General features: G+C 45.0%; 1 protein-coding gene and 1 long non-coding RNA gene across 12 annotated transcripts in view; both read left to right on the forward strand.

Moving 5' to 3' along the window:
* LOC1274767 (protein GDAP2 homolog) overlaps positions 1–11,706 on the forward strand; it is a 42,883-nt gene that overhangs the window by 26,851 nt on the left and 4,326 nt on the right. For 6 of the 11 annotated variants that reach the window (XM_061646097.1, XM_061646099.1, XM_061646095.1 and 3 more), the window contains 4 exons: positions 7,652–7,810; positions 10,875–11,028; positions 11,110–11,249; positions 11,429–11,627. In XM_061646097.1, coding sequence (XP_061502081.1) covers positions 7,652–7,810; positions 10,875–11,028; positions 11,110–11,249; positions 11,429–11,627 — 652 coding nt within the window. The remainder of the gene's footprint in view (positions 1–7,651; positions 7,811–10,874; positions 11,029–11,109; positions 11,250–11,428; positions 11,628–11,706) is intronic. The other 5 variants (XM_061646102.1, XM_061646103.1, XM_061646104.1 and 2 more) reach the window with 1 other exon arrangement.
* LOC133391486 (uncharacterized) lies at positions 3–3,690 on the forward strand. Its single transcript, XR_009764991.1, has 2 exons — positions 3–1,757; positions 2,768–3,690. It is a non-coding gene; the product is annotated as an uncharacterized LOC133391486 (long non-coding RNA).

Below are 11,706 nucleotides of genomic sequence, written 5' to 3' on the forward strand. Positions count from 1 at the left end.
GTATTTGCAAAAAAACAAAACAAAACAAAAAATCAAACATTTCCTCCACCTCCCCACTCAGTTCCCACATTGACGTGCAGTACTTCTTCTTGTTCTTCTTCTTTCACTTACTTAGAGCAGAATAGTTAGTTATATTCTTGTGCCGCTGTTACATGCTCCTGTTATGAGTGCGTCAGTTAGCTTTATCTTTGGCCACCAGTAGTAGCGCTAGTCGTATGGAGTTGTTATTTTCTTTTTCTTGAGTAAAAATTCTAGTGTTAGAAATTCAAAGGCACCCCTTTTTTCTTACAGAAAAAATTCTACTACATGAATGCAGCTGAACATTTTCATTCATTTTTTCCGTTCGTTTTGTTTCATCTACCTTTCAATACTCGTTTCTACATCAAGCGAAAGAGAGGGACATCCCTGATGGAAGAAACCGTGCTTACTGCCAGTATCAGATTAAAGCAATCTCACTGCTTAGACAGTTCTTCTTTTCTTTGCAAATTGCGTCGCTCAATATTTTCTTCTGCTAATGTCATGTTTTTTATCTTTTTTATGTCTTTCGCTTTACACATTTATGCATTTCTCTTCCTGTATTTTATTCTATTTGATTGTTTTCATGTTTGCGTTACTGTGCGGTCTGTTTGAGCCTGAACTTTAATTCCGCTCTGTACGATTGTTTACAACCAATTTTAACGAAATATTTGTCACAAATATGCATACAAGCTCTATCAATTGGCTTCACAGTTTTGCACATACTTTGCGATCGCTTCCACATTTCGTTTATTAATGCTATGCAAACAAAGCATCGTTAATTTTGTTTTATTTATCTTTCCCTACCATTTACTAAATCTTAAGTGATAAGTATACCAAACAAAACGAAATTCTACTACAGTAAGATCTTGGTGGCGTCGTGGTTTCGAAGGTATCCATGAATGTTTGGAGTAGTGAAAAGCCCGCCTAATGGCACCATCTTGGTGGTGAGCAGAGAGGTGGTACGATGAGAAACAATAGTACACATTTCATCGCTCACGGATGAGTGCGTTCCGATGAGAAGTGAGCATTAGTGTGAGCTGTACTTGGCAATGCAGTCTCTCGCATCCAAGACGCATCCACTACTACTTGCTACTCTCGACGATGCTCACATCTTGTGACGCTTTACATGTGTTACCGCTCTGTTGCCCGCTCTGTTCTTCCTTCCGCAATGGTTGCTCCTCCGGCTCGAATAGAGCAAGAGAGTGAGAGTGAACGCACGCAACCACAATAAAACACGAAATCATCTGTTTGGTTTGACCGTGCTTGGGGCGATGCAATGGAGCGGGAAGGGAAGGTTACATCGGAGAAGGACGATGTCGGTGATGTTTTTCTCCCTCTCGTCGGGGAGGAAGCGAGAGAGAGAGCGAGCGCCCTCAACATTGGCCGTGCGGTGTAACAACCGATCACTACGCGGGCCCCACACTCTGGCCATGGGGTGAACGGTGGCGCTGTCAGTTAGCGAACGGCACTCGACTTTTCAACAGTCGAAGAAGTTGTTTTCCCCGGGTTTGCGCACACGAGCAGTGGCGGTGGCCTTTTGTTGCGTTTGAAGTTATTTGGCGTTTGTTCGTGCGTGGTTTCTCGGTTTCTTCTTCTTCTTCTTCTTCTGGCCGGTTGCATTTTCGGCTGCATCGCTCGCGCGCGCTACACATCATTGTGCAACTGCTCCTGCTGCTGTATCGTGTGATTTGTGTGCTTTTTCGCGGATCAATTTCGTTTTGGCAAACCAACTGTTGGTGGTGGGTCTCTTGGTTCCATTGTTCGGTGCCTTGTTTTATGCAAGCAATTGAAACCAGCGTACACTTTTAGAAAAAATACTCAAGAGAGACAGTGAACCTGCAAAGTGTTGTTGCGTGTGTGTAAAATTTCATCGATTTTCACCAATCCTTATCGCCGTCCTTGTGCGCTACCAGTCCTTGCCTACGCTGTCGTTGGTGGTGGTGGTCGTCGTCCTTTTCCCCGTTCTTCCCCTACCTGTCCATACCGCACTGGGAACTTGCCCAAGTTTTCCCGCTGATCGGGAGGAAAATTCTATTTTTAAACGGTGATATTTTTCCGTTTCGCTACGAGACGCGAGCGCAAACACCAGTGAGCGCGCGCTGTTCCACTAAAACACCTTTCCTTGCTCATTTCGCTCCCAGTTGCTCTGCATGTTGGCGTGAGCAGCAACTGCTACCAAGCAGAGCCAGAGAGTACAGCACGGAACTCTCATTTTCCCTATCGTCCATGATTCATCCCTCCCATCCCCCCGCTTCCCCCATAAAATCGGAACGCTTTTCCGGCATTTGAACGACCCGAATCGGAGCACGAACCGCCACCAGAGCCAGCGGCAGACAGGGCAGACAGTGCCAACAAACTCTGTGCTCACATTCGCTGTTTTTCCACACGCCAAGCGGCAACGACGGTGTGGTCTGTCTAGCGGTGTTTCGTTTTGCTGAGTGTGTGTATTGGAAAATCGAAAGTGAAACAATTCGCGAGCACCACCAACACGCGGTGTGCGCATTTATTGCAAACCAATCTATCTTACGCCCGCGGTGTATGGTGTGGTACCTAAGTGTATAAATCGTATATCCTTGCTGGCCATTTATTGATCAGTGTACGACCGGCCGGAACCTTGAGAAACATCCTTTTTCCGGTGTTGCCGGTCGAAATAAGCCCTATTGTTCCGAGCACAGTGCTTCGCATTGCTATATAAGCTAGAGTGTAACGATAAAAAAGCGTGTTGTCTATTTTTTATCCCCTCCGCCAGAGCTCTCCTATCGTTGAGGCATCAGCAGCAAATCGGGGGAAAAAAGCAGTTCATAAAAAGTGTTTTGTGCGAGTGTCATAATAAGAGAAAAAAACCACCCATCATATTTACCCTTCTCATCATCATCGTCGCACGACAAGCCTTCACCTTCCGCCGTCTTGTAAAACATGGCCCAAATGGTGACAATGGAATCGATCGATCTGAGCGATGCGACCATCAGCATACCGCCCGAAATCCAGGTGGACCAGATACACATCGAAACGCCAGAGGAAAGGTGAGAATCGTAACACCGCACTGTGGAAGGTACGCCCGTGTCTTTGCGTGTGGCCTGGCGCGCGGGGACGGCGTGGCCAGGAGCGAGCGAACCCGGCCGTAAGTGAAACGGCGAACAGACGCAATTTTCTGGCGTCCAAAAATAGCCCATGCATCAAAAGGGCCACTCCAGCTCTCTCTCTGGAGGATTGGAAATGAATCGACGGCCTCGCCTCTGATCCTCCGGCTTTGGTGGTGGTGCTGGTGATGGTGGTGCAGCGGTCTGGCTGCTAGCCAAGTTAGGTTAGGGGGAAGGGATGGTGTTGTTGTAGACCAAATAGCAAGATTCACAGTTCGCACGAAGGCGATCGATCGATCTCCGGGAAGCGTCGTTTTCGAACACTTTCGGACGTTCCGATGTTAATAGGACGAATGACACAGCTTAATGCAATTGTGTGTGATATGAGAATTGGAGCACAAGAAACTAATTCGCATCTGGACGAAGCGGCATGTTTCGGGGCGTCGATCGATACCACCGTGACTAAGTGTTTGCTCAAAAACCTTACAGATTGTGGGTTTAAATTTTATCTGAGCCGTCCGACTTCACGCCACTGCTACGTTGCAAGATGAATCTGTAAACGCCTTACTTCAAACAGCACCATCAATAGAAAGAATAATAATGAGAAGAAGAAACAAATTTAGTAAAAAGAAGGATCGAAAGGAAGAAGTATACGAAGCAGTAGAGTCTGGCGTTGGCTCGTCATCATGCAGCAAATACCCAATATTTGTCGTCCTCATCCTACCCACCAAACCCGGGCGGAAGTGTGCACGTATCATTATTTACCGATATATGCATGAATCATGTTTGGCACTTTATGAAAGGACGAATCCCGCGCCCGACCGGGTCGTGCAATGGTGGTATGCGATGCGGTGTGCCGTTTGTGCGAGCAACATGAACACAAACATCCATTACGATATTAAATATCATCTGCAAAGGGTTGTGTCACCACCACGGGAGGAGCTCATATTAATAATACATTGCGTTTTGCACATACCAACGGCCTCCTTTCCGGTCTACTGCGGGAACTGCCCGTTGGTTCCGTAGAGATTGCACACACTTTTGGAAAACGAATATGTCGAACCAAAAAAAAGTTGAAATGCGTTTGTGTTCCATTCCTTTAAAAAAGGTTGAAGCACCATAAAGCGTTACCAGTATCGTGTGTAGACATCAATATCAAACCTTATGTGGTATACGCTGGCGTTAAAAGGACACAAAAATGGGCAAATGGATAAATTTTACATTATTTCATTTCCATCCCAGATAACCGGCGCCGCGTTGGTGCGAGTAGTTTAAGAATTGGAACACACGGGTTTAGAGGAAGCGGGGCAGCGGGCAATATGGTCAATTTAACAGAACCCACGATGAACTGCTGGGCAGGTGTTGGTGTGTGCGTTGCAGGAAAGAATGAAGATGAAAAACATTTATCGATCGATTTAACTTATCGAACGAACGGACCATAATGTATGGAAGTTTTGTTTCGTTTAGAAAATGTGTTTTATATAATTCATTTGTATAGTTCAATGTTATTCAAACAGCTAAAACTTTCCGATTTTTGTTTTGTTTCGCTCAACGGTGCGGTTCATAGCTGTGAGTCGGAAACCGGTATTATGGCTCTCCGCCAAAGCAGCTAAGTCAATTTCAAATGTAAACAGATATAACGCACAAACTCGAAACGCAACCGTTAGAGTAATGCTGTTGTGGTATATCATAGCCCCTCCACTTTCCTAATTAGGCAGCTGATGCTAAATGCCTTGATGGTAACACAGCAAATCGCGCTGGCAAAAAGCGCCCCAGCAACGAGAAGCGCGCGCTGTTTTGCCACGAGTCTCGAAAGTGTGACCAAATGTAACGTTTTTAGTCTAAACATGGTAATGATCGGATGGGAATTATTACCGGATACCACCCCACCCGACTTGGGCTGCACAGACCTTCAAGACCATCTGCTAACCTGTTGGAAACAACAGTCCGTCGTGTATGGTGGGTATGGGCAATTCAACATCGCTAACGACCCTTTTGCGAGTTTGTTATGGAGCGGTTAGGAAAGAACTGATTCACCGAAAAAAGTTTGAACATCGTACTTTAAGTTTATAGAGCAACAAAAAGCCTCCAATTTAAATCACCACTTTGAATCGCTAAATTTTGTTTCGATTTTAACCGCCAGAAGGGGGTTTTCGATGATAAATGGCGCTGCAACAAAGCTCTTCCAAAATTGGTGCGCAAATTTTGGTCACGTGTGTTTGTGTGAATGTTTGTCATCTGACTAGTGGCCCCACCCGTGGCCCCACAAAGCCCACCCACCCGGACCGTCATTAGATGCTCCATCACTCATACGCTCGTACGGAGGAGAGGGCCGTTTTGGTGGAGAATGTTGGAGAACACATGCAAGCAACTGTTTGGTTCGTTCCGCTTGAAGGCTTTGGCCGTCATAGGCATTGTGTGTACAGGAAACGTGATATATAGTAGGTTTAGGTGGGTAGGTGTCGTTGAAAGCTAGCCATCAACCCCTGCGTACTTTTTGTATCTGCACATTTTGTTCGTCTTACAAAAGGAAACCTTAAGTCCAAACTTTGTTGTTTTGGGAAGAAAATTGAAATTAGAGATGTTAAACAGTCACGGTTTCATGAACATATTTATTCGCAGTTTTAAGCCTGTGTGGCAACAGAACCGAGAACCGAGTCAAGATATTGCAGGATTCATTTCCCTTAAGCCTAATGGGTTAGCCAAAATGTCGCAAAGATCATGTTCATGAAACAAGTGTGATTGGAATAGAATTATGAGCCATCCGTTTAAAGATTCTATTGACGAAATATTCACGAATGACGTATTCACGTACTCGACTTACGCGAACGGTAGTTCAAACAAATGATACTTGTATTTGTTCATCATTTATGAAAAATTTAAAAAAAAAATCTTCAAAATAATTAAATATTGGCCAAAACAATATCGAAATGAATTTGTTTAAGCAGCTGTAATGCTAGTTTTTCATACGAACTTTACAAACATAAGGATTTTTTTGTATATTGAAATCGTCTACATTAACTTAATCTATTATTTTGAACCTGAGCAACTCTATTGATAGATAAATTCGAAATCACACATGCATGTCAATCTTCTCAATTTTTACCGTCTAAGTCAATGGTTTAAGCAAGTATTAGATTAAACCTGTTATCACGCTAAAACGTATTGTTTCTTGAATTTCTTGATAAAACCTTCTCAAGATCATTTTCTTTGAAGAACATTAATCATTGCTAACGAAGCTATCGCGCAAATTGCACTGAAAAACTCACTCCCTATCGATAAATACCTTTCTCTCCAAACACGGCCAGTAATTGTAAAGTGGATCAATAAGCAATACCCTTCCACTGCGCAATTACATATCCATTGTACTGTCCATATAATGGCTGTAAGTTTTCCTTATCATTCCGCTCCTTAATACACTAATCGATCGATTGCTTCCGACGATAATCGCTCTAAGTGTACGAGCGAAAGAGATATAGTACCGGTGCGGCATGACGCTGGGAGCGTATAACACCATCCATCCATCCATTGTACGTGAGCTACATAAATCAGCAGCATTGGACGGCTGGGTGGACATAGTCTCAGTCGAATCGTTCCGAACCCGGCGGCGCATGTGAAATGTCCTTCAATTGAGCGGACTCGTGCAAACACGCCCGAAGGACGACTGGTTGAAATTGGTTATCGGCATCGGCATACCACCTTCTTCTGACGACCGTCCCGATGCAGCTGCCGTTGCCTGGCAAGCCACACTATCCGCCGCTTCCCAAATGTGCAGTTTGATGCAATTGCTCTGGAAACAGCCCGCTCCCTTCGGAGTGACACGAACACCCTCAAGGGTAATTCATCAGTGCGAGTGGTGCGTAAATACGTCTCACTGCTGCAATTAATTGCCCTTCTTACCCGGAGGGGGCAGAGCGTTGCATGTCTTGGGGATGCTGTTCAGTGAGAGCAGCCTTGTCAAGGTCAAGGTGCCAGACTGCATCTGATGTATAGGGTTGGGGTTTTGAGTTATTTTCCCTACATTATTAAGCCTCTAGTGGCCGTTTGGTATAAAGTAAACACAGTAACTTTCTTTTCACTTGGTTTCGTTTAGTATTTCGTTTCGTCATGGGATCGATTCACAACAACGATATGACGACTAGCATCTGCATGCCTCCCGTTTACGTTCTTTTCTATCAATTGATCTCGTTGTTAGATGCGCTGAATTGAACCACGATGAATGCCTTCCCGATCGCTTTCAGTTTTCATCATCTTGTGTTTTTTTTTGCTTTGCCGTTAAGTTTGTTGTGCTGTTTGTGCATATTAACGTTTCTACTTCCTGTGACAATTTCAGTCCCAATCTTTCATGTACCCGTGTGAACATGTGCGTCTGTTGGCTGTGTTGGAGAGAAGGGAGAAAGAAGAAAGCTGCTCCTCCCGCCATCCCCCCAACACCCAATATCCTTCCCGTGTATCGACCGTTAAAAGTCGATGCTTCTCTACCCGCAACCCCGATAAACGCTGCTTCCCCCTCTCATTGCCGCACTACTGAGACGATTTCTTCTCTCTTCTAGTACGACCACAGAAAACTATTGTCCGGAGATGATTGGCCACGTCCTGGCCACGCACGTCGGCAAACGAACCCGTATTCTAGACGGCTCCTTTACGTACGTCGAGCTGATGAAGCACTACCACTCGTCGCTCGACGAGAGCGAATGGCAAAAGGAGAATCTGTTAGTACCAAAGATCTGCTACCGAACCAAACCCGTTACCCGCAAATGCAACACGCTGCTAAACCCCGTTCCTTGCTTTGGCCTTTGATAGTATGGAATGTGTTACCCGTTTTGCATTTTGTTTCATTTTCTCGTTAGCTCGTTTACTTTGGTTTGGTTTACTTTTGTCAGTTTCTTTACAAAATTGATTTAAAGTTCTGCGCTTCTGTTTGTATTTCTTTGCTTTTTTTCCACCCTGGATTACGTGATCTTTGGTTTACCGTTTTAGTTTGTTTGTAACATTTATATCTACAAACAATTTCAGTTATTGTTTTGCACGCTTTAGCGCTCCTCTAGAATGAATGCTGTGTAGTGTTGTTTACCCTGTGTCACCAGTTCCCGAAGCGATAAGCTTGGTGACTCATGTGAACAATTATCCATTTATTAGCAAGTTAACGTTTATTGGTAGGTGCCGTTGAGAGGGGCTCACTCAAAGATTACTGCCCAACGTCAAACACAACCGTCCGCAGTGAAATAGAAGCGTCGCGCATTGTAGTGTTGTTAAAAATAATTAAACCTTATAATGTAGCTGTGATAGTTGCGGGCATTAGTTGAAGACTTTTTTGAAATTATTCCCCATCAGCAATACTCGCAGAAGGTTGTACGAGGTAGTGAAATTATATTGTGTATAATTTAATTTCGTCCTCACGAAGCAGCCGAAGTGGCCGAAACTCTCGGATTAGCAAAAAGTTCGAAGAAACCACCACCGCGTCCTAAATAAATAATCAACCCTAGTTCTGCTTGCGAAAGGGTTCTGATTTGGAGCAGTTTGCGAGCCGCTTTTGTTTGAATTTTAAAGAATCCAAAAGCAGCCTCCCCGCTCCTTCACATTGGTGCTAACTCTTCTGTGTAGCGTCGGTAGTCAATTTTGAAATGTGCCTCTAATTCTCACCCCAACCAAAAATGATATCGTTTTGCTAGTGGTGCCGCGTACACATGCTGAACACACTATCGCCATACAGTTTCGTAGCAAAAGGTCGAGAAAACTAGTTTCCACGTTTATTCGTCCTTTAGCAGCTGGAGCTGGCTGCTGGTGGGGCGTCAAGGTTTGTAAACGGAAACGGTGGCGGCAGGCACGGGGTTGGGAGTTTTTAGCATGAAACCACACATCCGGTCACTACTACTGCCACTGCTACTACGACTGCTGCTGCTGCTACTGCTGCTGTTTCAGTAGTTTACACACGGGAGCACTAGAAGGCTCCGATCCCGACCGGATGCTTGTCTTGCTTTTGCCTTGGTTAAATGATGACCTAAGCGAGGAGGGACCCCATCACCATTTGGACAGAAAGGCCACCGCTTGGGTCAGTGGGGTAATACGATGAGTAGGCATGTTTTAGCAATCGATCGCTATTTCACGGCCAGTTACTCCTTTTGGAGGATACTGTTGCGTTCGTTCGAGCTTTGCGAGGAGTGCAAACGTACCAAAAAAGAACATTTGCGCCTCTTTGCGTGACTAAAAATCAGTGCCGAAGAAATTGCGCTGTGGTGCGCGTGGAGTGTATCGTTTCATGTGGTGCCGAAGAGTTATGCAATAAGCAGATTGTGCATAAACCACTAACAGGAAAGATGTGTACCTTTTTCTTATATGCTCCGTTTCTTGGTGTTCAGTTACGCTCTCCCTCTCCTGGCTCGCGCTTCCTGACCTTCACCTTTTGCGTATCAACAATACAATACCGGCAGTCACGTTTCTCCTAATTATTTCACTTCACGTCCGTGCGGCCATGATCTGCCCCCTGGACAGGTGGACAGAGGGGGTATACCTAGTGGATTTCTTCTTTTTTTTTGTTCTCGAGACAACATGCCTGTATACCTCCCCGCTACCGTGGAAGCTTTCACGCGCATTCCACAGTGAGCGAGGAGCTTAACAAATGCCAACGGCTGCAATCATTAAAAAAACGAGTCATATAAGGTGGTTTTTGTAGGAGCGAAAATTGTGTTGTGATGGAATTTGAGAGGATGGTGATGGTTCTTGGCTCCCTGCAGCTCCACGCGAGGGTGGCCTTGGGAGAAAACCAAGCATCAGTAGAACACTGCCGTGTGGCGGGTGCGAAAAACGGAAACTCCATTTATGGGGCAAATTTTCATACAATTCGCTACGCTTGACAAATACGGTGCTTAAATTACGCAGCAACCAGCAAACCCAACCCCGCGGGAAAGGAGACCTAGCTGCTGTTGTTGAACATTTCGCGTGCTGGATTCTGACTTGCTGGAGGATGTGTGTAAACTATTCCTTTTTATGTTTTTGTAATATCCAACTAACAATCCACTTAAAACCACTTCGCCTGCAAGCAGCTGAGGGTGATGATGATGATGAACAACAGTGCGCATTTTCAAAATAGGTCAACGTAATTGATTAGATTACGTGTAGCTGTGGCTGTTGAGTGGCTGGACTCACTACCAGACGCTTTGCCTGATGAAATGCACCATTTATATGCGTTGCAATAATCATCGTTTCTTGCCATGCGCCGGGAACACATTTCTACGTCAACCAGCTTTTTCCAGTGATTAATTCCAAGTCTGGAGCAAAGACAGCCGCCAAGCCTGTTCCTGACGCGGGTATTGTTTATGTAAGCATCCATATGGCGATCCGCGGGCACCGTGATTGGCGACAGATGCTTGCACAGTTGTATTATTGGTCGGTTTGACTGCATTGGTGGGTGACGAGCGCACCATACTGCAATTAGAAAATTTCCACTGCTAATTTATTGCTCGACGGGGTGGTGCTTGTACTGTTCAGTAGCAGTCAGCTAACTAAGGTGTGAAGTATGATTATTATGGTCATAAAACTGTTTAACAACGCAATTTAATTTATTTGCTTGTTTGACGAGCCTGCTTGGGGTGGATGTGAATCGAATAAAAGTGAAGAAAATGGATATAGAAACAGAAGGAACTACCATTTTGATTACACCGTAGCTCTTCATCTCTTTAGCGGCACCTGCCCCCTATAGAGTGTTAACACAAAAACATGATAAAATATACTCTCTCTCTCATTGTATTGCAATGTATATATTACTCGTACAAACAGATACGAACGACTGCTGCGACGTGCTAAAACGGAAGACCTGTCGGAAGTTTCTGGCATCGGATGTCTCTATCAGAGCGGCGTAGACAGGCTCGGCAGACCGGTGGTCGTGTTCTGTGGCAAATGGTTCCCCGCTCACAACATCGACCTTGAGAAGGTAAGCGCATGGATGTTAATGCAGTTTTTTTATTGTATACCATTATCAGCATATTTTACTCAACTTTTACAACGTCCACAGGCCCTGCTCTACCTGATCTATTTGCTCGATCCGATCGTTAAGGGCGACTACGTGATCGCCTATTTCCACACACTGACGAGCTCGAACAACTACCCATCTCTGCAGTGGCTGAAGGACGTCTACAGCATACTGCCCTACAAGTAAGTTAGAGGTCACACACACACACACACGCACTTAACCGGTTATCGGAAGTGGTTGGTTCGGCCTAGTACTGCATGATTCATCTTTGAACCAATTGAAACTGTGCAAGCCTTTCGGCTTGTATACATATTGCGCGTTCGAACAATCTTCTAACCATCGTCTCCAATTTTCTCCACAGGTACAAGAAGAATTTGAAAGCCTTTTACATTGTGCATCCCACTTTCTGGACAAAGATGATGACCTGGTGGTTTACAACGTTCATGGCACCGGCAATCAAGACAAAGGTGCACTCGCTCCCGGGCGTGGAGCATCTGTATTCGGCCATCGCGAAGGATCAGCTGGAAATTCCGGCTTACATTACCGAGTACGATATGGCGGTAAGAGTTTGGACAATGTTTAGCTGGGAGCGGCCCTCCGGATTGATAATAATCATTCTGTCTTCATTTTCCATCATTT

Source organism: Anopheles gambiae, chromosome 2, assembly GCF_943734735.2.
Source record: "Anopheles gambiae chromosome 2, idAnoGambNW_F1_1, whole genome shotgun sequence".
Classification (NCBI taxonomy): Eukaryota; Metazoa; Arthropoda; class Insecta; order Diptera; family Culicidae; genus Anopheles; species Anopheles gambiae.